This window comes from Pseudonaja textilis, chromosome 15 (assembly GCF_049901715.1).
Source record: "Pseudonaja textilis isolate UNSWEBS1 chromosome 15, rPseTex1.2, whole genome shotgun sequence".
Lineage (NCBI taxonomy): Eukaryota > Metazoa > Chordata > Lepidosauria > Squamata > Elapidae > Pseudonaja > Pseudonaja textilis.
The window spans coordinates 10,916,012-10,940,142 of NC_142004.1; the positions used below are offsets into that span (position 1 = coordinate 10,916,012).

The 24,131-nt window shown below is 48.3% G+C and overlaps 1 protein-coding gene across 1 annotated transcript; it reads left to right on the forward strand.

Annotated features, from left to right (window-relative positions):
* The first annotated feature begins 1,195 nt into the window (after positions 1–1,195).
* LOC113447050 (solute carrier family 2, facilitated glucose transporter member 11-like) lies at positions 1,196–24,131 on the forward strand. Its single transcript, XM_087913464.1, has 13 exons — positions 1,196–1,343; positions 1,917–2,070; positions 9,829–9,967; positions 10,494–10,654; positions 15,827–15,951; positions 17,075–17,204; positions 17,545–17,693; positions 18,570–18,757; positions 19,126–19,236; positions 22,897–22,998; positions 23,143–23,218; positions 23,371–23,498; positions 23,855–24,131. Exons 1-13 carry the CDS (start codon positions 1,196–1,198, stop codon positions 24,053–24,055), a joined length of 1,812 nt encoding a protein of 603 aa, XP_087769590.1. The 3' UTR covers positions 24,056–24,131.

Sequence of the window (24,131 nt, forward strand, 5' to 3'; positions counted from 1 at the left end):
GGTTACATGTTTCATTCTTTTTTTAAATACAGATTGAGTTTAATTTAATCGATCGAGTGGTTAAGGCTGCAACCTAGAAAACCGGGAGACTGTGAGTTCTAGTTCCGCCTTGGGCAGCAAAGTTGGCTGACTGACTTTGGGCCAGTTTCTCTCAGCCCAACTCATCTCAGGGGTAAATAAATAGTTGTGGAGAAAATAAGAGAGAGAGAGAGGAGCTTTAGGCCTGTTCGCCACCGTGAGTTATTTTATAAAAACGATAAAGGTGAGACGTTTGTGAGAATTACCCTTTGTGGCTTCCCCCATTTACCCTTTTCCACCCACGTCTACCCGGCACAATCATTTGCTGCAGAAGGTCCTTAGGCTGCTGTGCGTTGGGGCTGTTTGGGGCATTTGGGTGTGTACAATGTAGGTGAAGGGACTTCTCTTTTGCTTATGCTACCATTGCTGCTTCTGATGCTCTGTTGGGTTCATTAATCCCACAGAGTCCTAATGCTCGGTTTTGTCTCTGGATGTTGCCATTGGTAAGCCAAGGATTGTAGTTTCCTATTATTCATGGACCCAGGCAGCTGTTTATTGAAAAGCAAAGGGGTTGCCAGACACTTATTTCTCTCTGCAGGCGGCTGCCCTGACCAAGTAGGGAAGGGCAGAAAATACATATTTTTTTCCCTTGGGAAGAACTCCACGGTAGGAAATAATGTAGACCAGCGGTGTCAAGCTCAAAGCCCGCAGGCTAGATCTAGCCCACAATGTGGTCGGATCTGGCCCATGCCGCTGTCCCAGAACAGTAAGGGGCCAGCCTGTGTCACTTCGGCCCGGCCCATCCTGACAGGCGTGCATGTGTGCAGGTCCGGCCCACGCCATCCTGGCAGGCGCGCATGTGCCTAGGAGGCAGGCGCATGCTGGGATGAGGTGGGCCAGGCCAGTGCGCGCGTGCACCCACCGCCTCCTGTGCAGATGTGTGCCCACTGGGGTGGCATGGGTTGGGCCTCTGCGCACATGTGCCTGGTGGGATGGGATGAGCCGGGCTGAAGAGACATGGGCCAGTCCCTTACCGTTTCCAGGATGGTCTTTCAGGTGTGTGTGTATGTGCAGGTGTGCAGGGGAGGTGTCTGGTAGCAGGGGTTCCACAGCTGGCACTCCAGGAAGCAGACGTGGCAGCGGCAGCACTGGCAGCAGGTAGTCAGGGAGGCACATGATGCACACCATCAGATGTGCCTGCTCCCATTCCCATGTGGCTGGGACAGGGCAGGTGGCTGCCCAGCGCATTCAGGAGGCCAGACCGTGTGTGCCTCCTCTCCCCTGCGCCTCTGTCTCCGGCTACTTCTGCTGCAGGCCAAGACAAGGTGAGGAGACTGTGGGGCGGCTGCTGCTGTCAGAGGCCATTGGCCCACCTACTCCATCCTGTCTTGTTTCTTGCTTGCTGTGGGAGAGCAGGTCGCTACTGGTCATCTCGCCCCTCCTTGGCCCGTGCAAGGAGCATCTTCCCTTCGCACACTCGACACACCTCGGCACTGCTATAGCGCCATCGAGGCTGCCAGCAGCTCGCGCAGGTCCACGAGGCGACTGCCGTTGCCCCCCGGAGCACCAGGCCCACCCAGCTTGAAGGAGGCAAAGCGGCCAGCTAGCAAATCCAAGTGGACGGTGGTAGAGCGCACCCTGGCTCAGCCGGCAAAAGGTGGCCATCCCAAGCCGGGAAAGCCAGATCCCCACCAGCCCCATGGCTGCCCAGTCCCATACGGGATTGTATGCCTCTCCCCTCCCCACCGCCCATCTTTGCTGGGCCCGCGCATGCTCTTCCACCTCTACGGCTGCTTCGCCTACTTCTGGCTAGTCTGGTCTGCTGAGCGGCCGTGGTGGGAGCCCACCGCAGGGCCAAGGTGCCTCAGGTACATGAGGGGAACACGCTCCACCCACAGGCCAAGGGCAAGACCACGAGGGGGCCAAGGAGAGGTTTAGCGGCGACTTGCTCTTTAACTGCAAGGCAAAACAGACAATGGGACGGAGTAAGCACGTCCAGCGGTCCTCGTTGACAACCAGTCCGGTGGTGGCAGAAGGCTCCGGAACCTCAGTGTGGGTCGGATCAGCATTATAGTTGTCTCTGAACTTTCTCTCCTCCCCCCGGTCCCTGGAGGACAATTATAACGCTGATCCAGTCCTCAATGAAATCTAGCTTGACACCCCTGACGTTTCTGCTAGTAGAAGAAAGGGAAAAAAAGTGGGCATATATCCATTGTAGTTGTTTCTATTCTTGAATTAAATGTAGTTTATAACCAAAAAGCGTGTTTTGTCAGGGAATGTGTGATGCTTGAACCAGAATCTCAGTAGTGTTTGTTTCTCCGGTTTAAAAGTCCCACCTATTGTGATTTTGATCTGGATATGAAGAATACTGAAGAGAAAGACTGATAGTAGACTGGCAGTACTTGAGGGGTTCTCGTAGAGAAGAGGGGCTCAGCCTCTTCCCCAAAGAACTTCCTTGGAAACATGAGTTACTGTGCGTGTTCATAACATCTCCTCCTCTGGCCTACGAAAGGAGCCCTCTAGGCAAAGGTGTATGGTTAATGAGGTGTAACTCACAGGACAGGAAACCGTAGTGTAAAATTTACAGCTTAAAATACAGGAAGATCAACAGGACAATAAAAAACCCACTTAGAAAATTGTTCCTGTGGGCTATGGCTCTACTGTCCCAGAGGCAGCATGGTAGTAAGGTTAATCTTTGACACATAACTCTCCCCAATTTAAATTCATCATGTATTATCTGAATTGCAACTTACCTTCATCATGTCCAGTAATTGCAAACCTCTAGTAACTTATGGAACAACAGACCTCAGAGTCAGATGGCCAAGGCCCGTAATGGTGAACCTATGGCACGCATGTCAGAGGTGGCATGCAGAGCCCTGTCTCTGGGCATGCGAGCTGTCGCCCCAGTTCAGCACAGGCCTCCTGCCGGCCAGCTGGTCTTAGGATCTCTGCTGCACATGTGTGGGGGAGTGAGGTGCACATGGGTTGTGCGCGCAGAGGTGGGGGCAGAGGTGTTGCCTGCGCATACGTGGGATGTCACGTGTACATGCATGGTGGTGCAGAATAATGTCAGTCTGCTCCATTCAAAATCCAGGAAAGAAACGCTCAGACTCCAATGGTTAGAGCAAAGTTTTCTCTTTTACTAAATTTCAAAGTGGAAGCTGTGGGCCGTGCACGTTTGTTGCATTTTGGGAATACGCACAGATGTGCTTTGGGCACTTAGTGCCAAAAAGGTTAGCCATCTCTGGCCTAGGCTGTGGAGAGCCCCGTTCAAGACCATCTTTGGCCATGAAAACTTTGGGACTTTCAGCCCAACCTGCCTTACAAGGTTATGGGAATGCTCTAGATCAAGGGTGTCAAACTCATGTTGTCACGGCGTCATCACGTGATGTATCGGGACATTTTTCCCCTTCTCTAAACTGGGCATCCGGCCCGCGGGCTGCGAGTTTGACACCCCCGCTCTAGATGAAAAGTTAAATTCATAATGTGAATTATGAGCTGGAAGATGTGACAAGGCAAGGCTCACATTCTAGCAGAAGCCCCCAGAGACCCTCTGCCTTTCATGGTTTCATGGCTCTGAAGCTTGTTCTGCTCATGCTGTACAGGGCGCGTGAGCTGCGAAAGCCACACGTACCAGGCAGGGCTTCCTCGGACGGCATCGAACCCCATTGATTCTGACATCCCTAGCAGACTATGCTTTCTCTTCAGCTGATCGACAAGGCTGGGGAGGGGCTTCAGAGCAACATTGTCCCCCAGTCTGTAGGCTTCTAGAGTATTCCCATTCTCCTTGCCTCCTGCTCCCAGTTCAGTGGAAACTTTCAGAGCAGCTTCCCACCTGCCAAGCTAAATGTTTGTATCACGGTGTAACGGGTGACTAAGCACACATTCCTGACTTAGAGATTCAGACAGTCCTCCAGCATTCTTCCCAAAGGGTTCAACAAGACTGGTCGGGGGCGAATCTCAAGCAGGATGAGCGCACTTCAGCAAGTGGTACAATTTTAAGTTTTATTTATGGGATCAGCTGGTGGACTTAGCTATTCTTCCAGAAATCCATGGGACGTAGTGGGGTAATCACTCCTCTGGGGAAGCCCAGGGCTTGCAGGAGTTGGGGGGGACCTCATCATACTTCCCTGGGTGAGGGGAGCTACTCCCCAAAGCAACAAGACAGCCCCGCAGTCTGCCAGGTAGAGGGAAAGTTGGTCTTCAAGGGAGATAACTGGTTGAAAAACAAGTTGAAAAACTCCTCAAGGGAAACAGCAGCCGCAGTTGTGATTTTTAAAAGTTGGCCAAGCATCCGCCTTGCTGCAGTAATGCCGATGCGGATTACTCCAAGACAAAAAGTGACAGAGGTTTCATTCTTCTGGTGGCTTTTAAGACATGGAGCTGGTAGCAAGATTTCAAGGTTGGTGAGTAGGTTCAGATATTTAACATTCCAACCACCTGAAATGCAATGTGAAAACCACAAAATCTCTAGGCAACAATCAAATTCCTCTCAAAGGAAGCCCCTGCAGGACAAGGTTAGGGAGCTGCCAGTCCCCAAACTTCCCTTTGGGCCAGTCAAATGTGGCAGATCGCTCCCCAGAGTCCCCCCGTCCCCCCCAGCCTTCAAGGTTAAGCCGCTGCACCCACCACACGGAATAAGGCAACTGAATCTTGGAGTTGGGGAAGAGGGGGTCATTTCTGATTTGTTTATTAATAAAGTTTAAAGCATTGCTTTAAGCCAGAGGTGGGTATTCAGCAGGTTCTGACCAGTTCTGGAGAACCGGTAGCGGAAATGTTGAGTAGTTTGGAGAACCGGTCAATCCCGCCTCTGACTGGCCCCGCCAATGCCATCTCTTCTCTGCCTCCCATTGAGTCCCAGCTGATTGGCTGGGTCTTCTTTGGTTGCCCTGCCCAGGAGAACGGAGCTGGAAAGCAGGTTAGTGGGGTGGGGAGGGAATGGAGATTTTACAGTATCCTTTCCCTGCCACACCCACCAAGCCACACCCACAGAACCGGTAGTAAAAAAAAATTGTATCCCATCACTGCTTTAAGCCCATAATGAGTCCCTTTGTATGTAACTAAATAGAAATTTAATTTACATAGTTCTATGTACATAGTTCTGTAGATCAGGGTCCCCAACCACCGGCTGCGGACTGGTACTGGTCCGTGGAACATTTCCTACCAGGCTGCCGGTTTACTGGGCGCCGCCATCTTGTTTGACGAGAAAGTGCTTCCGGGTGAGCTTTTCAGGTTGGAAAGCGGCGTTTGGGTCCTGAAGGAATCCTCGCGCCTTAGTTTCATTGAGGGGGCTTGCAACTGAAACTAAGGCGCGAGGATTCTTTCAGCACCCAAGGCAAGGCAAGCTGAGCGACCATCCCGAAGCCATCCCGGAGCGAAGCCCATCGACAAAGGTACAAAGGAGGAGTTGAAGGTGGCAGGGAGAAGCGGGGGATGGCTGGCTGGCCGGTCACTCAGCTCGCCTTGCCTTGTCATGCGTGCTGATGCCGGTACCGGGCCGCGGATCATTTTGTGATGCCGGTACCGGGCCGTGGCACAAAAAAGGTTGGGGGCCACTGCTGTAGATAGAACCTCTTATGTACAGTGGATATAGAAAGTCTACACATCCCTGTTAAAAAGCCAGGTTTTTGAGATGTAAAAGAAATCTGATCAGGATAAATCACATCGAAATATTTTCCACCTTTAATATAACTGTACAAATAAACTGAAATCTTTTAGGGCAAAAATGACAATAAAAAAACTTACAATAATGTGATTGCATAAAGTTGACACCGATAAGCTAATACTTTGTTGAGGCACCTTTGGATTTTATGGCCACATTCAGACTTTTGGGATAGGAGCGTCTCGGTGTGGCATGTCTTGCCTTGAGAATCCGCCCGCTGCTCCTCACCAAAGAGGTCACAACCCCACAGATTTTCAGTTGGATTCAACTCTGTCCTGTGCTGGGCCTTTCCCCCAAAACTGATCTGATGAAGCCATTCTTTTGTTGGTTTGGAGATATTATTTTTGGGTCGTCGTGTTGAAAGGTAAAATTTCTTGTCAGCCCTCTCAACTGGCTCAGCTACAAAAGAAAAACTCTCAGGCCCGTGGTTAGCCCAAAGTACACTTTATACTGAAGCCAAGTGGGTTTCAGAAAAGGCAATGTTAGGCCTGGGAGTTTTGTGCCCAAAGCATTCTTAACTTCTTAATTCCATCCACCTACCTGGTTATCAAAGAGTGTCCAATTAGGTGCTAACACATTGTTTGGGTAACAATCCCTGTCTTTGTGCATTCCTTTGGGTGACCTTGGAACGGCCAGTGATTCTCGCAGGATGCATGGTTTTGATTTCTAACGCTGACCTTCCCTTTACTCCACCCTACTGATCTCTCCCCTCCGTTGCATATGGCAGGCTGTCAACAGGTAATACATAGCACAGAACAGTGGTGGCGAACCCTATGGCATGCGTGTGCCAGAGGTGGCATGCAGATCCCTCTCTCTGGGCACACGCGGCATCGCCCCAGTTCAGCTCCACCACATTTCTCTGTGGGATTTCTCTCCATTGTTTATAGAGAAACAAGTTTCCCTGCATATAAAGCAAAAACTCACGAAGGAAAAAGATCTCACCTCTTGCAGAGCTGCTGTTGGCATGCCCTGCCTCCTGCCAGCCAGCTGGCCTTTGGGTCTCTGCGGCACATGCATGGGTGCACCAACGTGTGTCCACGTGCCTTTGGGAATTGCACACGCTGGACATGTATACCTAAAAGGTTTGCCATCACTGGCATAGAAGAACGTCAGCTCTGACCTTCCTCTTCATCTTCAGCATTTTATTTTATATATATATATATGTATATATATATATATATATATATATATATATATATATGTATATGTATATTTTTTTATTTTTAAATACATATATAAGTATTGAATACCTAAACAACGTGGCATCTGGGTATCATTAATTTTGATACCAAATAATAGAGATAATATTGACAATCTTGGTAATCTTAGTTATATTAATCAGACATCATTATAATAACATTGTACATAATACAATAATCTTTCAACTTCTGACCCTTTCATCTACATACTGATTGTAAAATACTATATAGTAATTGTGATGACCCGGAGTGTGACACAAAAATAATGAAGTCACAAAAGTAGAATAAATTCCCTTTAATGCCTCCAACTTGGCCCCCAATGTCCAGTTATCCTCGGCTGGAGATCAAACTCTTCCAAAAACAATCTACGAACGGAAGAAGTCCAAACTCAAAGTAAAGCTAATTAGAAATAAAAAACCAACACAAACCACACTGAAGTAATTAACACGACAGACCAGGATGATAAATTGCAGACTTCCAACAGATAACGCAACACCTACAGTTGGGAGGATGCCAAAAGCCAGATATGACAAAAATAATGCACGCTTTGCTTCCAGCAAGGTGCTGTGTACAAACGCCTTTCTTATTTCCTGTTCTTCCAGCTGCAACTAATAAAAGGGATCAGGGCCTTTTTCTCCCCTGTAATCCACATTGCTCCCTTATCTGTTCCTCCCTTCATGTCCTAGGATAAAGAGGGGGTGGGCCTGGGTCTTCCTCTGAATGCCCAGCCGGACTGTGCCCCTTCCCCTGTTTCTTCCACAGCCACCAGAGCTACACTCCCACTCCCTGTCAGCTGCTCGACCTCCCCCACAGAATCGGACTCCAACAAGGGCATGGCAGTAATGTGCATAATAATATTTCCCCCCTCAAATTTCTACCTCTATTCTAAATCTTAAAATTACACATGTTATATTAATAGGTATAATATTTCTATCTATAATCTTTTGTTCATTTTAGTATTTCAATTCTTGTTGATTTTTGGCATGTTTTCCATACTCCTCCCTTGGGATTTTATATTAATTACATTAATCATACTCACATCGTTATAGTAACATATTAGAATTAAAGTTGTTAACATTGTAGTGTTTGTTCCACCATGTATATTATTAATTATTCAGTATTTTGATACACAATGCTATTAACCATAATAATGTTGTTTATGTGTACAAAATACAGTTTATAGCTTCTAAACCTTTCAGTACATACTAATTTTAAAATACTATATAAGAATATACATAATATTTCCCTTTTTCTAATTCTTACCTCTATTATAAATCTTAATAGCACAAATCTTACATTAGTAGGTATTCTATTTCTATCCAGCATCTCTTGTACTGGTTCAAACAGATGAAATAAAGAAAAACTATACTAAACTACCTAGTAAACAGAAAAACCTGAAGAAATACAGGGAAAATTTTTAAAAGGAAACAGAGTCATTAAAAATCAAAATGCTTATTCCATCTCTTTCTACAAACATATTTTTAAAAAGGAAGAAACAAAATTATCAATTGTCTGGCACGGTTCCATGATTTTAATGTTGTGATTTAATTTTTAAACAATGAATTGTACCTAGACTACATGAAGCACCAGGTAGCCTGAGCTACGAGCATTCTTGCACTGGCCATCTTTTTTACTATCTGTGTTGGAGATACATTCTGTAGCATCTGCCACGCAACACCTGCCCCTTTCTCTGCTTTTTCTACTTCTCCTAGACCCAGGACACGGAAGTGCCATCACCCAGGGAGCTTCCAGCATCTCCTGCCTTCTTGCCTCGATGCGTGTGGTCTTGGGGCACCATCTGCCTTCTCTAAAAAGCTCTGGCGGTGGCACAGACAGCTGCTGTCCTTAGGACAGGCACTTCAGGCCACTCCCAGAGTCCCTGAGAGTCAGAAAAGCATGCATTTAAATTTAATTATCTATTTATGCAATGCATTTATCTCAACAAGTGACTCTTGAGTTGCAAACCATATTCAATAAAAAAGAAAAGCGATGACAACCATATAGAACAAAAATTAAAATACTTTATACGAATGCAGCCAGGAGATGGGACCCTGAGGCAGGTCTTTAGAAAGGCCAGCAGGGGGAGCCATCCTAATCTCTGGAAAGAGAATGTTCATAGGGGGACATGAAGGCCACTCCAAACAATGATCCTTAGCCAACAGGACCCAAATGCTAGGCTGGATTGGACAGGTCCCCGGGGAATATTATTGTTTACTATGGATTTGTCCTTATTGCTAAGACATGGCTGCCATGCCAAAACAAGTATTTCACTGACAGCTAAGAAATAAAATATTAAATTATATTCAGGGGGCGAGGGGCAGGCATAGGAACATTCAACCTATGAGAAACTCTGGCGATACAGCATCACCCTTAGCCTGTGTTATTTTCTATGGTGGCCCCAGTTTTTACAGTATGTCCCACTCCCTTTTTCCATCGGTTTGCCTGTCCCCTTAAGGGAATGCATCATGGTAAATATAGTGAAAGGTATCCTGGGAAATGTAGTTCATGTCACGTGGCCACATCTGTAATCCCGATTGGTCACTCATTTAACCCTCCATGGGTTGGGGGAGGTTTTCCTCATCCTTCCCTGAACTCACGAACTCATGGCAGCTGCTTTCTATCACTACGAGATAGGTTAGGAGATAACCATCTTTTACCTACAAGACAGATATGCAAAGGATGGGTCATTAAAGAAGAACTTCATCACAAATGTGAGTTATGAGGATACCTGATGAACCAATAAAAGTACTTTGTTATGGATGTTTTGTGGAGTTCATCCACCTGCATCTGTACAGCTTACAAATCCATCACTGTACAGAGTACAGAAAACTCCCTCCCTCTCTCCCCGCCCTTCCTCTCTCTCCTCCCTTCCCTTGGAGGGTGTGAATCCCAGCAATGGGCACTTGGGAGTCTTCAGCTCTGATGATGGTCCATCCACTTCCTGCCCAGGTGCTGCACTTGCCAGACTTTACCTGTGATTCTTCCCCAGGTTCAAGGTAAGATCCTGATCCTGACAATCTGCGCAGCTGGGATTGGCGGCACTTTTCAGTATGGCTACAATCTCACCATCATCAACGCCCCCACTGTGGTAAGGCAACCCTTTTCTTACCACGCTCCTTGACCACCTCTCATTGGAACAGGCCCCCAAGGAAGGACAGCCTCTCAGCCCCTTCCCCGCCCCCTTGCCCCGGTTTTGGGCCCGTCTCGTGAGTTCCTTGGCAGATGCCCCCCTCACCTCTCAAGGTGAAGAAGGGCAGCAGGACAGGTTGGCCTTGGGCCTCTATCAGGAGACACTAACAATACCCTCAAACCCCTCTGATGTGTAGCCGTGTCCTCTTGGGCAGGGGATTCAGAAATGGCAAATGGCCACTGGGATGGCTGCCCTTCCCTTAAGCCACTGGCCTTCTGGACAGCTCTCAGATCTTCCTGCAGTTTTTCAGGAGTCAAAGCTTGTGGAGCAACTCAATTTAGATCCCTTCCTTCATGGCTCCCCTCCCCCACTGCCACACTGGCAGACCCCAGAGCAGCTGGTCTTCAGTGGGTTGGGGGCTCCGTGTGATCCAGCTCTAATTTCTCCCACACAATATATATATTTTTTTCTCTGCACCCTGTAGTTCATCCAGTCCTTTATTAATGAAACCTGGCTGGATCGCACTGGAGCTGCCTTGGAGGGAAAGATGATCACGCTGGTCTGGTCCTTCATTGTTTCCGTGTATCCCTTGGGGGGCCTGGTTGGTGCACTAATCGCTGCTCCCATGGCTGTGAAGATGGGCAGGTGAGTGGCTGGGAGGTCTGGGCTGGGCTGGGCCAGCCTCTCTCAGCAGGAGGAGTGTCTCCTGGTGTCTTCTGGAACTGGATTCAATGAGAAGCATTTGGATACTGGACTCTGGAGAGCTCTCTTTATCAGCTGCGTATAATGAAACCAAATGGAATGTCATTGAAGCTCCTTTTTGCCTGCTTAACTCTATCCTGGTAACCTGCTATTTTCTCCATGTTGACAGGTTCCATTTGGATGATCCTGATCATGAATACAGCCTAGTCAGGAGTGAGGGGCAGAAAACCTGGGTGCTCCATACGCTGCCAGATGGAGCTGGGAGCTGGAAGTTGTAGTCTAGCTGTACAAGCGTTCTTGTCAGAGGGCTGCAAACTAAGGAGGGTGAGGGCGGGATGGGGACAACCGTCTCTTTCCTCCCGTGTGGCTGCTTGCAGACCAAGGAATGCAGGGTCCCAGGAGGAGCCCTGTAAGCAGAGACCCCTGGAGTTTCATTGGCATCCAGGCACGCATTGAGGCTTTCCAGTCTGCACTCCTGCGCCCAGATTTCTCTCAGGGGTTGGCATCATCAGCCTTGGAGGCGCAGTGGTTAGAGTGCTGTACTGCAGGCTCCTTCTGCTGCCTGCCGGCTGCCTGCAATTTGACAGTTCGATTCTCATCAGGCTCCAGGTTGACTCAACCTTCCGTCCTTCCCAGGAGGGTAAAAATGAGGACTCAAAATTGTTGAGGGCAAGAGGCTGGCTCTCTGTAAACTGCTTAGAGAGGGCTGTAAAGCACCGTAAAGTGGTATAGAAGTCTATGTGCTATTGCTATCTCAGCTCTTGGGAAAGGATTTATGGCGACTCACAGCAGCCAGGTGGTCGCGTGGCTCAGTCGCCACAATTAGGTGGGCATGGCTGGGTGAGCATGGCTGACTTGACGTGGCTGGCTCAATGCCACTCACTCAACATGGCTGACTCGGTACAGCTGGCCAGGTGGGCATGGCGGGGTAGATGTAACCAGCTCAGTCCTGCTGCCTCGGGACAGCACAGAACAGGTCACACTGGCTAACTCAACAGGGGAACAATTTGGTGCCCCACAAGTTTCTCACCTCCCCAAACTGCTGGCAGCTAAGCACGTGCATACATGCAGTGTGTGTGTGTGTGTGTGTGTGTGTGTGTGTGTGTGCATCCAGCACACCAAAGGAGATGTTCTTGTCCCAGATATCCGAGTGCTGGTATTTCCCAGTCCGATACCTCCTCTTGTCAAAGCAGGAGGTGGAGAAGGATATGTGTGGAAGCGTGCTGGAGAAAGTTTGCCAAAAGCCGTTTCCTCTGGGTCCAAATTCTGCCTTGACCAATCTCTGGAGAGAAGGAAGAGGCACAGGGGAGGCTGGCCAGGCAAAGCAGGAAGCGGAGGGTGGCATTGCTGCATGTGGAGGTGAGGGGTTCAACTTCTGCCTTGACAGATCTCTGGAGAGCAACGAGAGGAGGCAGGGGAGCAGGAAGGTTGGCCCTTCTGGAAAGGGGGTCCCTCACGCAGCTCCCCCGCCACCCCTTCTTCTCTCCAGAGATCTTTTCTTCAACCAAGAAAAAGAAAGAAAGAAATGACATCCTTAATATATTATAAATGAGTGCCTGAAGACTGTACAATGTCCTGGTGCAGATCAGCAATGACATGATTGATGGATTGATTGAATTTATATTGCCGCCTATTAGCCCATGGCGACTCGAGGTGGCTTACAGAATGTTTAAAAAAAATATTTAAAAAAAATAAAAATAAAAAAACAAAAAAGCAATAAAAAGTAACAAATAATCAAATAAATGAATAAAGTACAATAGAACAAAATCTAGAAAAAAAAATCACCCCCCCAACTCCCACCCCCTGCCCCAATGACAGCACGAGCCATTTGATGGGCTCACTCCCGCTCTGGATCCCCAGGCCCGCTGGCAGAACCAGGTCTTCAGGGCCTTCCAGAAGAGTATTAGAGTGGGGGCCATTCTAATCTCGGGGGGGGGGATGATATTCCAGGGAGAGGGAGCCACCATGGAGAAAGCCCTTCTTCTGGGTCCCACCAGGTATATCCCCCTCGGAATGACCCACATCATCATTCCCTGCCTCCCCGGTCTGATGGGTCGGGTAGATGTGATCGGCGGGAGACGTTCTCTCAGATCACCTGGTCCCAAGCCATGAAAGGCTTTAAAGGTGACAACCAGCACCCTGAATTGCACCTGGAAGCAAATCGGCAACCAATGCAGCTCCTGCAGGAGAGGTGACACATGTGCACACCAGGGTCTGCACAAAACCACGCGGGCCGCTGCATTTTGCACCAACTGGAGCTTCCGGATGCTCTTCAAGGGCAGCCCCATGTAGAGCGTGTTGCACTAATCAAGACTGGAAGTGACTAGGGCCATGATGGCGAACCTATGGCATGCGTGCCATAGGTGGCACGCAGAGCCATTTGTGCTGGCATGCGAGCTGCAGGCAAACTTACCTCACTGCACATGCGCACACTTCACAGCTGATTTTCAGCCCATTTGAGGCCTTATTCAGCCTCCCAAAGGCTTGAGGAAGGCTTCTGCAGGCTTCTGCAGGACAGGCCGAAAACTAGCCCTGTTTCATCACTTCCTGTTTTTCCGAAAATACCAGAAGTGACGAAACAGGGCTAGTTTTCGGCCTGCAGAAGCCTGCAGAAGCCTTCCTCAAGCCTTTGGGAGGTGAAAGAGGCCTCAAACCAGCCGAAAATCAGCTGTGAGGCCCAGTCAGGTAAGGGGGCGGCAGGGGTGGGTGGGGATTGCATCCACATGTGTAGGGGGCATGCGGGGCACACGTTGCCTTCTGGGTGCTGGCACGTGAGCACAAGTGTGCAAGTGCATGCACAATTTTTGGCACAGGAGCCCAAAAAGGTTAGCCACCGCTGGGCTAGGGCATGAGTGACTGTGAGTAGGGACTGTTGGTCCAGGAAAGGGCGTAACCGGTGCACAACCGACAGTTGCACAAAGGCCCTCCTGGCCACGGCTGCCACCTGCTCTTCAAGTAGGAGTCGTGAGTCCAGGAAAAACCCCAGATTACGCACAGGTTCTGTTTGGGGTAGTGCCACCCCATCCTAGACCAAAGGTAGCAATTCTCCCTGAGCCAATGAACCCCAAACCCAGAGCCATCGGTCTTGCAAGGGTTTAATTTCAACCCATTGACATGATCAATTGTTCCCCTTTAAAAACCTCTGCATTATGTTTTCCAACTCTAGTTTAAAAATAATCTTCATAGCCAATTTTTTGTAATAACTGCTTTGCTGATAGGTTGGCTTATATAAAATGGACAATTGCTTTTAGAACTAGCCAAAAGTAAATCCGCACCAGAAATGACAGTAATATTTATGATGATTTATATATATATATATATGTATATATATATATATATGTGTGTGTGTGTGTGTGTGTGTGTATGTGTGTATATATATATATATATATATATATATATATATATATATATAAGAGAGAGAGAGAGAGAGAGAGAGAGAGAGAGAACAGATCAATGTATGAACACTATTATATATTCTGCATCCATGACCTGCAGCAAATATACTTGTCTTTCTGGCATAGACCTGCTGTGGCTATTTCTAAGCAGTAAATTATGCCGCAATCTGTTAATATCTAATGAAACTCTAGCTAAAAATGTAGACAAAATTGGGGAGAAAGTCCACTGAATATCAAACAATCTCAGAATTAAGTCAAGAGTTTCTGAAGTCTTTAAACAACTGTAAGTACAATAATCCATTATATGTGGGGACCTGTTTATTTCATAAAAGTATTTGTTTCATTTGCCTGCCTTGTGCAGGACCAGGGAGCGCTGCTCTCCTGCCTCCTCTCCTTGCTCTCCAGAGATCGGTCAAGGCCGAAGTTGGACTCAGAGTGTTGTAATGACGAGGCAGTCGAGGTGTTTGATCATGATCAACTGAATCAGGATGAACTTTATTGGAGTCTTGCATTTATACACATTTTTAGTAATCCTCCAACATTGGTTAACTTTGGTTTCTGCTTAACTTTCGTTACTGTTTAGCATAGTAATGAACACAATTAATTATCTCTAGTTAAAGTCTAACATATGTTTACTTCCTCTCTCTAATCCTCCTTTACATTAGTGACTTGGTTTGCCTGAGTTGTAATTGCTTGTAAACACTCCTTATCTGAGGTTTGCCATCCAAGATAAGAACATTCCTGCAATTACAACTCTACACGGAGGAAACGGCTTCCTGCAAACTTTCTCCTCCGTACTTCCGGGCACAGCAGCATCGTTCTCCACCGCCTGCTTTCCTGGGAGGGGGCACCAGACAGGGAACCAACAGCAGCACTCGGATAACTGGGATTGGGACAAGAACATCTCCTTTGGCGTGCTGCGTGCACACACACACACCATTTCAAGCTTGGAGACCTTTATTCACATCTGAGATGACAAGCTGCCAATCATGCCTGGATTTGGAGGAGAAGGACTTCTCCTTCCTCTGTGGATAAAACCCCCAAACTTGGAATGCAGGGTGTGCTTGTACACATGCTTGGCAGCTGACAGTTTGGGGAGGTGAGATGCTTGCAGGGCACTGAGTGTCCCCTCATCAAGTTAGCCAGTGCAACTTGTTCTATGCCAACCCAGCCATCCTGAGTCAGCAGGGCCAAGCCAACTGCACCTACCCAGCCATGCCCACCAGGATGTAGCAAGCCAGCCATGTCGTGTGAATGACGTTGAGTTGCCCCACATCAAGCTGACTACACCCACCCAACCACACCCACCTAGTCATGGTGACCCGGCCACAATCACCCAGCCATGCCTACCCAACCATGCCCACCAGGATGTAGCAAGCCAGCCATGTCGTGTGAATGACGTTGAGTTGCCCCACATCAAGCTGACTACACCCACCCAACCACACCCACCTAGTCATGGTGACCCGGCCACAATCACCCAGCCATGCCTACCCAACCATGCCCATGTGGCCACTGAGTCATCCACTTGGGGGGGGGGAAAAATCCATTAACATGCCACTCCTTGTTGAAGATCTTGGCAGCAGAACCCAAGCGCTCTTCCACTCTGGCCAACACAAGGAGCCAGCCATGATGTTGAACGATGGCCCCAGAGAGGCCCAGGAAAGAGAGAGACACCAAGTGAAATAAGCCTTTGAAACTTTTCTCCCTTGATTCCCCGAAGGAAGAAATCTTTACTGCTGAATAACGCATTTGTGGCCCTCGCTGCGCTGTTGGTGGGGTTCAGCCGGCTGGCGAAATCTTTTGAAATGATCTTGCTGAGCAGATTTTTTGCTGGCATCAATTCCGGTAGGTCCAAGACGTGCGCGGATACATGTGCAACTTCAGCATTTTGAAAAGCAGTCTGTGGTCTCTGACCAGGGTTTTGTTCCTTGAAGAGAGGTCAGAGATGCAACCTGGAGCCAAGAATCCATCTGCTTTTCTTCCTCCGTCTTTGCCTTCCAGTGGCGGGCGGGTGGGGAGGTTCTCGATCTCTCCGTTGCTTTCAATACTATTAACCATGGTCTCCTTCCTGGCTGGCTCTGAGGATTGGGAATGGGAAGACAGACCTTTGAGGGGGGGGTCTCTTCATTTTTGGAGGGCTGGTTCCACTCTTGTGACTAGGATACATTGATGATGCCCAATTATGTCTTTTAGCACCAGACTGGCCAAATGAGGCTGTCAAGATTAGTCCGGGAGGGAGGAGCCATCTCTGAGTCAATCCTATCAATGGTTGTGGATATAAAATCTCCTGCCTCGGACAGGCTGTTGGACTAGAAGATCTCCAATCCTGTGATTGTATGTTTCTATGTGAGGGCCACTGAACGTGAGGATACTCCATCTTTAACCTTGGATGGGGTAGCAGCACCTCCTTATTTAAGGGCAGTACAGGATCTCCGGATCTTTATGGACTCACAGCTCCTGCTCAATATGCAGCTGATAGCTGTGGATAGGAAGGTCTTTGCACAGCAGCTTCTACAGTACCAGTTGTGTCTTTTTTCTTGACCAGGAGGCTCTTCGGACAATCGGTGATGCCCTAGTGTCCGCTCTTGCAATGCACCTCAAAGACCCTTTGGAAGCTTCAGCTGGTCTAGAATGCATGGCATGAGCGGTGATGGGCAGGCCTTGATACGCCCGTGGGATTCCTCTCTTCTACGAGCTGCATTGATTGTCAGGGCTTGGGTTTTTCTTAAGGACTCCCTATCTACCGTGATACCTGTTTGGTCGAGACCAAGGAAGCGCAGAAAGCCTCGTTTAGAGGCAGAAAAGGGAAAGGGAAGAGGTTTCGTAGAATACAACTTTGGCTGGAAAATCCACTCATTTAGCATGAAAAGCGGTGGCTGACCAGTCCCGGTCACCAGAAGCCAAGGGGTCATAATATATGTCATAAAATAAATGTTTCCTTTCTGAGACCGGGACCTTGTCTGCACAGGAGTGGCCATGAGCATCCAGCCCATGTATTTGGGGGAGAGCGCACCCAAGGAGCTCCGGGGAGCTGTGGCCATGACTTCAGCATCTTTCACAGCCCTCGGCCTTGTGCTTGGCCAGGTGGCCGGACTCAGGTGAGACACAAAACTCTGGGGCAACCTGGGGTGTGTGTGTGTGTGTCATCTACAAGGCACACCCTTGGGGTGCTTGGGGCCTGCTGTATGGTACCCAGGGCTGGGCTATGCACTGTACCTTAAACGAAACTCTAGACACGGAAAGCCGCTGGGTAGACAGGTGTCCTGCCTTGAAATAGACAGGTGTCCTCCCCAAGCCTAGGCAGCACACAACAAAAGGGCCTGTTGCCTCTCTTTTGTACGGATTTATGCAGAGGCATAGCTGTGATGACAATTGGCCAGTAAGTTAAATGAGACCTTGCATTTGTTTCCATAAGTCTGAGTCTGGATTTTAACGCAGGGAAATCTTGGGAGCAGAAGAGAGCTGGCCTATCCTTCTAGCCAGTAATGTGGTGCCTGGGTTGATCCAGTTGATGCTTCTGCCCTGGGCTCCAGAAAGCCCCCGCTACCTCTTGATCGACCGAGGAGATCAAGATTCATGCATCGCTGGTAAGCAAAGGGTGGCCAGATTGGCCTCCTGCCCTGAGGGGTAGCCCAGAGAACAAATCATTATAGGGACATGGGAGGGAAAGGGACATTGTGGGGGAAACCAGACTCATTACATCAGGCCATTTTAGGTCCAGTGGGGATTACATTAATCCTTGTACCCTGCAGAAGTCATCTTTTCTCCCAAAGGCGACTTTATCTGGTCCCATCTTGCATAAATTGTGTAATTTGTGCCCAAATCCTACCCAGCTGCTGATGTTTCTGCCGTGAGATGCTGTGCGGTTGTTGCACGTGCTCTGTTTTTCTTGAAGGGGGTCAGAACATGTTGAGAACATGTTCTAAGGCAGGGGTATCAAACTCAAGGCCCGCGGGCCACATCCGGCCCATGGGGTGCTGGAAATATCAAAGGACCAGTCTGTCGGGTCTCTGGGAGCTGAAACTGGCTGCGTGTGGCCCTCCGTGCCTTGTTTTTTTTTTTTTCCCTCCACAGCCTCCTGCAGCACTCTGCTGGCCAAAAGCCAGGCCAAAACTGGGCTGAAAAATGGAAGGAAAATAGGATGAAAATGGCCCCAAAACGGCCCAAAAACAGGCTGAAGATGGGGCTGCATTTTTGGCCAGCAGAGTGCTGCAGGAGGCCATGGAGGGTGAAAATGAGGTACAGTGGGACTGGGTGGACCCCCCATGCCCTATTTTGGCCAGCAGGGTGTTGCAGGAGGTATCCGTCCATCTCGCACGCCCCCCACCCGCCGCCAGCCCGTGGAGAAGAACTACAATGCTGATCTGGCCCTCAAAGAAATCCAGTTTGACACCTCCCCTGTTCTAAGGCAACCCATGAATCAGGGACCCAAGGACACCAGGCTCCCTTTGGACTTCTTGCAGCTTTACAGCAACTGAGGGGCAGCGAGGACCTGAGCGGCGAGATGAAAGAAATCCTGGCAGAGCAGGCAGCCCTCCAGGGACAGGCAGCCAAGGCACCCTGGGAGCTCTGGAGGAACCGGGCTGTGCGGTGGCAGTTTATCACCGTGGTGGTGCTCAGCAGCGCCATGCAGCTCTGTGGCAATGATTCTGTAAGTCCAGCGGCCAGGCCAGAGCCTGCCCACTGCTGTCCTGCATGCCCTTTCCCCAATAGGCCTGGGAACTGAGGTGGGGTGGATATCTGGAACCGGCTGCTTCTCCTTAAGGAGGCTGCTGGCAAGCGGCACACTAAAATGTGCGGCGGTCGGCATCCTCTAATTGTTTTTTGAGTTGAGTTTCAGAAAGAGTTGGGGGAATATTTCTTTGCTGCTTAAATTGTGATACGCTTTTGATGCTTTACATTGCTATTTTCATGAGTTTCCTATCTCATTAATAAGCAGATTAACCTCCTTTACACAGCAATAGGGGCTCCGTTGAGCAGGGATACAATGATACTAGCTTTTATTCTTTATTCCTGCAGATGTACTTCTACGCTTCGTCTGTTTTCCAAGAGGCAGGGATTCCGTATGACAAGATCCAGTACAGCGTGATTGGCACCGGGAGTTGTGAGCTCATCATGTCCATGACTTGCGTGAGAATTGTATCTCCCTTTCTTCCTACTCAGGGTGGTCTTCTATCCAGACCAGGGCTCTCCAACCTTGGCAACTTTAAGACTTGTACACTTCCATGCCCAGAATTCCTCCCAGCTTTGCTGTTGAAGTTCACAAGTCTTAAAGTTGCCAAGGTTGGAGAGCCCTGGTCTAGACTATTGCAAGGAGTCCTGCTCCTTTGCAGAGCTGCCTGTTATTTCTGAATAGTATCCAGGGCAACTTTTGTCACAGCACGGAATGGGTCTGCTTTGGATCATCCTCCCTTCTCTTGTGTTACCTGCAATTTCTCACCTTCTTCCAGTGATTCTCACCTCTCCTCTTGTTCCCTCAAGGAGACCCATCTTGTCGGCCCAGAGAATTATGTATATAGTTGTTGTCGTTGATGTAAATCTGGGAAGTCTTTGGACTGGTGCATTGGAGCTGTATTCTTGTCAGTTACTGGATAAGGTCCCTCTAGCCTTCACCACATCAGTCACACCTGTGTTTATCTTGGGTATCAGCTAGGGCAGTGGTTCCCAACCTTTTTTTCACCCCGCACCCCTAAAGAAATTTCACTCGAACCTCACACCCCCTGACATTTAGACTTTAGAAACTACCGAACGCGTTAAATATATGGTAGGATTGAATCTTTTCAGCTATGTATGTGACGGCCACTAAATAACGATACTTAACTCTAAAATGAAAACAAAGTCAATCCATTGCATAATAAATAAAAATGCCAACGTATAGCCAATATCCTATTATTTACCTGGACTTTTCTCGCACCCCCTGGAATATCGTCTCGCACCCCCAGGGGGTATGAGCACCCCAGGTTGGGAACCCCTGAGCTAGGGCAATCTTGGTTTCTCTCTGTGTTTTGAGATCCCAACTTAATGGGTCACTCAACATGTAGGCAAGTATCTTGGACAGTTGGGGGATCCATGATATATATCTCACAATGAGGCCCTTAACCAAATCCTGAGTGATCAGTGTTGATGTGATCAGGATGGGAGCGGCAGGGTGGGACAAATTGCAGCCTCAACAACAGATTTCCAGGGAATGAGGCCTCTACATCTATGTTCTGGAGTTTCCAGCTCCAAGTGTTTGTATCTTTCTGCTCAAAGAGTGGAGAAGATTTCAAATTCAATTGATGAAGTCAAGCCTAATCCCACTGTCACTGTTGTATAAAAAGACTCGGGCCCTGGTACCACTGAAGGTCTTTATCGGTATAAGTAGAACATTTGTAGTTCAGGGTTGAAATGTGTAGGATGAACAGGCAGAAGACTAGCAGAACACATCCATGAACACCAGCTAGCAGTCAGAAGACATAATGAAAACTCTTTAGTGTCACAACATATGGACAGACTTAACCATAGTTTCAACTGGGAAACAGTAACCATCCTAGACCAAACCACATCCCAAAATGCTAGTTCATTCCTGGAAGCCTGGCACTCTGACAAATTAGACGTCAATAGACACACAGACAGAAACAACATCTACATAAACTTGGAAGAATAAACCCTCACTAAAGCTTAGAATAATAAACTTTTGGTCCCAGTGACCGACTCAGACTGGATTCTGCATCTACATACTGCGCAAAAAAAGACAACACGTCAAAAAGGGAACAAAAAGACCAAAATACTTCCCCGTCAGCAATCAGCATCTAGATCAGGGTGTCCAACCTTGGCAACTTGAAGACTTGTGGACTTCAACTCCCAGAATTCCTCAGCCAGCTTTGCTGGCTGAGGAATTCTGGGAGTTGAAGTCCCAAGTCTTCAAGTTGCCAAGGTTGGACACCCTGATCTAGATGAACATAGATTGACCCCAAGATTAACATCATATCAACAATCAAGACATAAGCAATGCCCCAATCACAAAACTGCCAAATAAGCCAAAACTGCCAAAGAGTAAAGAGTTCAAAGAACCTCCAAGACCACTTCCACAACTGGCAGGGCAAGCCATTAGAATATCCACTGAGAGCAAACCCCATTCCTTACCAACACTGATGATATTACATAGTTTGGGTGATGAAATGGCTGCAAGAAAAGAACCAAAGATACCTCGTCACTGGAAGTGCCCCCTGACTAGATGCCAGCAACTGCCCACCCCCACCCCCAAAATCAACTTTGAGTGGGATCCAAAAGACAGGCAGGTATTCACATTCACAGTTTGTATTAAGAGCAGCACTGCTTGTGATTAGCACTAATAAACCTGAGGTTTGAGCAGGGACTTAGACATGTGCACTTAAGCCTTTAACATCACACCATTAAGTATGAAACAACTTCCTGTTGCAGCGTTTTGCAGGCCTCCATCTGTTATGTTTGAAGTTGAATCCTTCTGCCTTCTGATTCACCTTAGCTATGTTTCTCCTTTGCTGAATGGAGCAGGCTGGTCCTACTTATTGGCAAAGTGTTTGGACCAAAGGCCGCCTTTCTTCCTTTCCTTTTCACAAGAATTCTTATCACAGTCATGACCAGTGAATTCTCTGACTTGCAGGTAAATCAGCTTTACTTTATCAGGCTCTAAAATAAAATGGTCCCAGGTGTCTCTTGTGTTCTGAAAAGCACTTTGGTCTTCCTTCTATCTCAGCACAATTTCTTCCTATATTTTGCCTGACCTGACCAGCTCACTAACTTTTCTTTTGTGTTGCTTGGTGTGACATCGTACGAGGACTAACCATTTTGCTTCTCCCATGGGCTGATCGTTGGCCACTGAGCAATGAGTTGTTATTTCTCTTGTGCAAAAATGTTGGCTAGGTGATATGGTGCCAGTCACTCTCTCTGCCCAACTCATTTCACAGGTTTGTTGTTGTGTGGTGGGGAAAACAGGAGCGTAGGTCTTGTAAAAACTGAAGGTGGGATATCAGTGGCTTGTCAGCTTCTCAGCTCTGGGTGATGATCAAGGCTATTAGGTGCCCCTTCTCTGCCTTATCAGGGACATCTGCCCAATTCCTGGGCTGCTCTTTGCAAAGCATCCATGAGTGGATAGAGGAGCGGCTCTTATTCTCTGGAGCTCAATGCCTGTCAGTCCCCTCAAGCAAACTCCCTAGCAGGGAATTGTTGGCTCTGTGGCTCTGCATGTCCATTGCAGGACCAGGATTGCAGGCTCCCAATGTTTTGTGGAGGATCCTGAGCAGTCGGGCCCCGGATCCACCGAGAGCTGCTTGTGTGGAGGCAGCTGTGAAGTTTTTTTTACATTTTCAGTATAAGAAAAGAGCCCTTCGATTTGGGCCATTTGTTTACAGAATGCCAATAGGAAGAAAAACTTCTTGTCTGTCTCTCTTGGAATGCCACGTGACTGGGATACTATCTTCTTTCAAGGACTGCAAAAGCTAGCTGTATATATTGCGCCACTCCTTCTTTTTAATCGGGTGAAGGATCACATTATCCATATGACACCGTAAAAAACCGAATCCTTCTCAGTAAACGGCCTTCCTTGTAGCTTCTTCTGATTCCAAAATGTGCGGACCAAAACCAAGAGGATGATCACCGAGTCAGTCTCTAGAAAGTACCAGCCTGTCGACCTCCCACAAATTTCCTTTGTGTCTGTTCAATAGGGGAGGGCAGGAAATCGATATGTTCAACGCGGGAGGGGAAGATCTCTCTGTGGAGAACCTGGGTGGGCCACCCATTAAGGGGCTCCCCTGTAATGCTGCCTTCCAGAATCTCCTCATCGAGTGCGTTGGGCGACGGGTGCTGCTCATAGGGGGGTACAGCCTCATGGCCACCTGGGCCATCCTGTTCATGGTAGCATTGTCTCTACAGGTAAGAGCCACTCTTTGTTCCTTTGGGTTGAAGGACCCCGGGGCTTCCAATTTAGCTAGGGTCACCTGCGGGGCACTTCCTAATTTGCCTATTTCCCCCCACCCTCCCCCCTTCACCTGCCCCACCACTCTTTCGGCCTTGCAGGACCAACTCAACTGGATGCCTTATCTTAGCATGGCCTGCATCTTTGCCTACATCCTGAGCTTTGGCATCGGACCAGGTGAGTTACGAGAGCCCCAACAGGGTCTCAACAGGGGCATGGAAAAAACCACCATCCACGACTTAGGAAAGGTAAAAAAAAACTGGGCTGATGTTGCCGTATTTTTATCTTCCTTCTTAGAAAGCAACATTTAATTTGCATGGTTTCTCTAGCTGGCGTGACAGGAATTATACCCACGGAGATTTTTGATCAGGTCTCCCGCCCGGCTGCTTACACAATCAGTGGTTCTCTGCTCTGGATCAATTTATTTCTGGTGGGCCTGGCATTCCCTTTTGTGATGGTAAGCTCTCTCTCTCTTTATATTTCTGGAAGGCATCCGTTAGTTCATGTGGGAGCGAGGAGTTTTTAGGCAGACGTTCTTTCCATCCATCAATGGAAAGGATTGTCCTAGCTGTGGATTCAAGGAGCCCCCCCACTCAAGACTAGGTGTTCCTCCTGTTCTAGATCCAATTGTGACTCCTCCCGATTGCTACACAGTCACACGGCCAAGGATGTCCTCTCCTAGCAGGTTGGCGCTGCAGACCAAGGAGGCCTCGTTTTTGTTAAGGATTCCTTTACAGACAAGCTTTGGCTCTGCTTGCATGCCCCTGTCAGCCTAAATTTATGTGCTGATCCTTTCTTCTCTCCTCCTCTCAGGAAAGCCTTGGCTATTACTGCTACCTGCCCTTCTTCACCGTCTGTGTTGGAACCGCTCTCTATGCCTGGTTTTTCCTCCCAGAGACGAAAGGAAAGAGCTTCCTAGAAATCTCCGAAGAGTTTGTGAAGCGTAACTTTGGAGATCGGCCCCGTGACAACGCTTGGGTGTGTCCTGAGGAAATCATATCCACTAAGTTGTAGCTTCAAAAGAGAGAGAACAGCTCACCCAGGAGACTGGATCATGGCATTCTTTTTCTCCATGAGGATAACGTGGGGT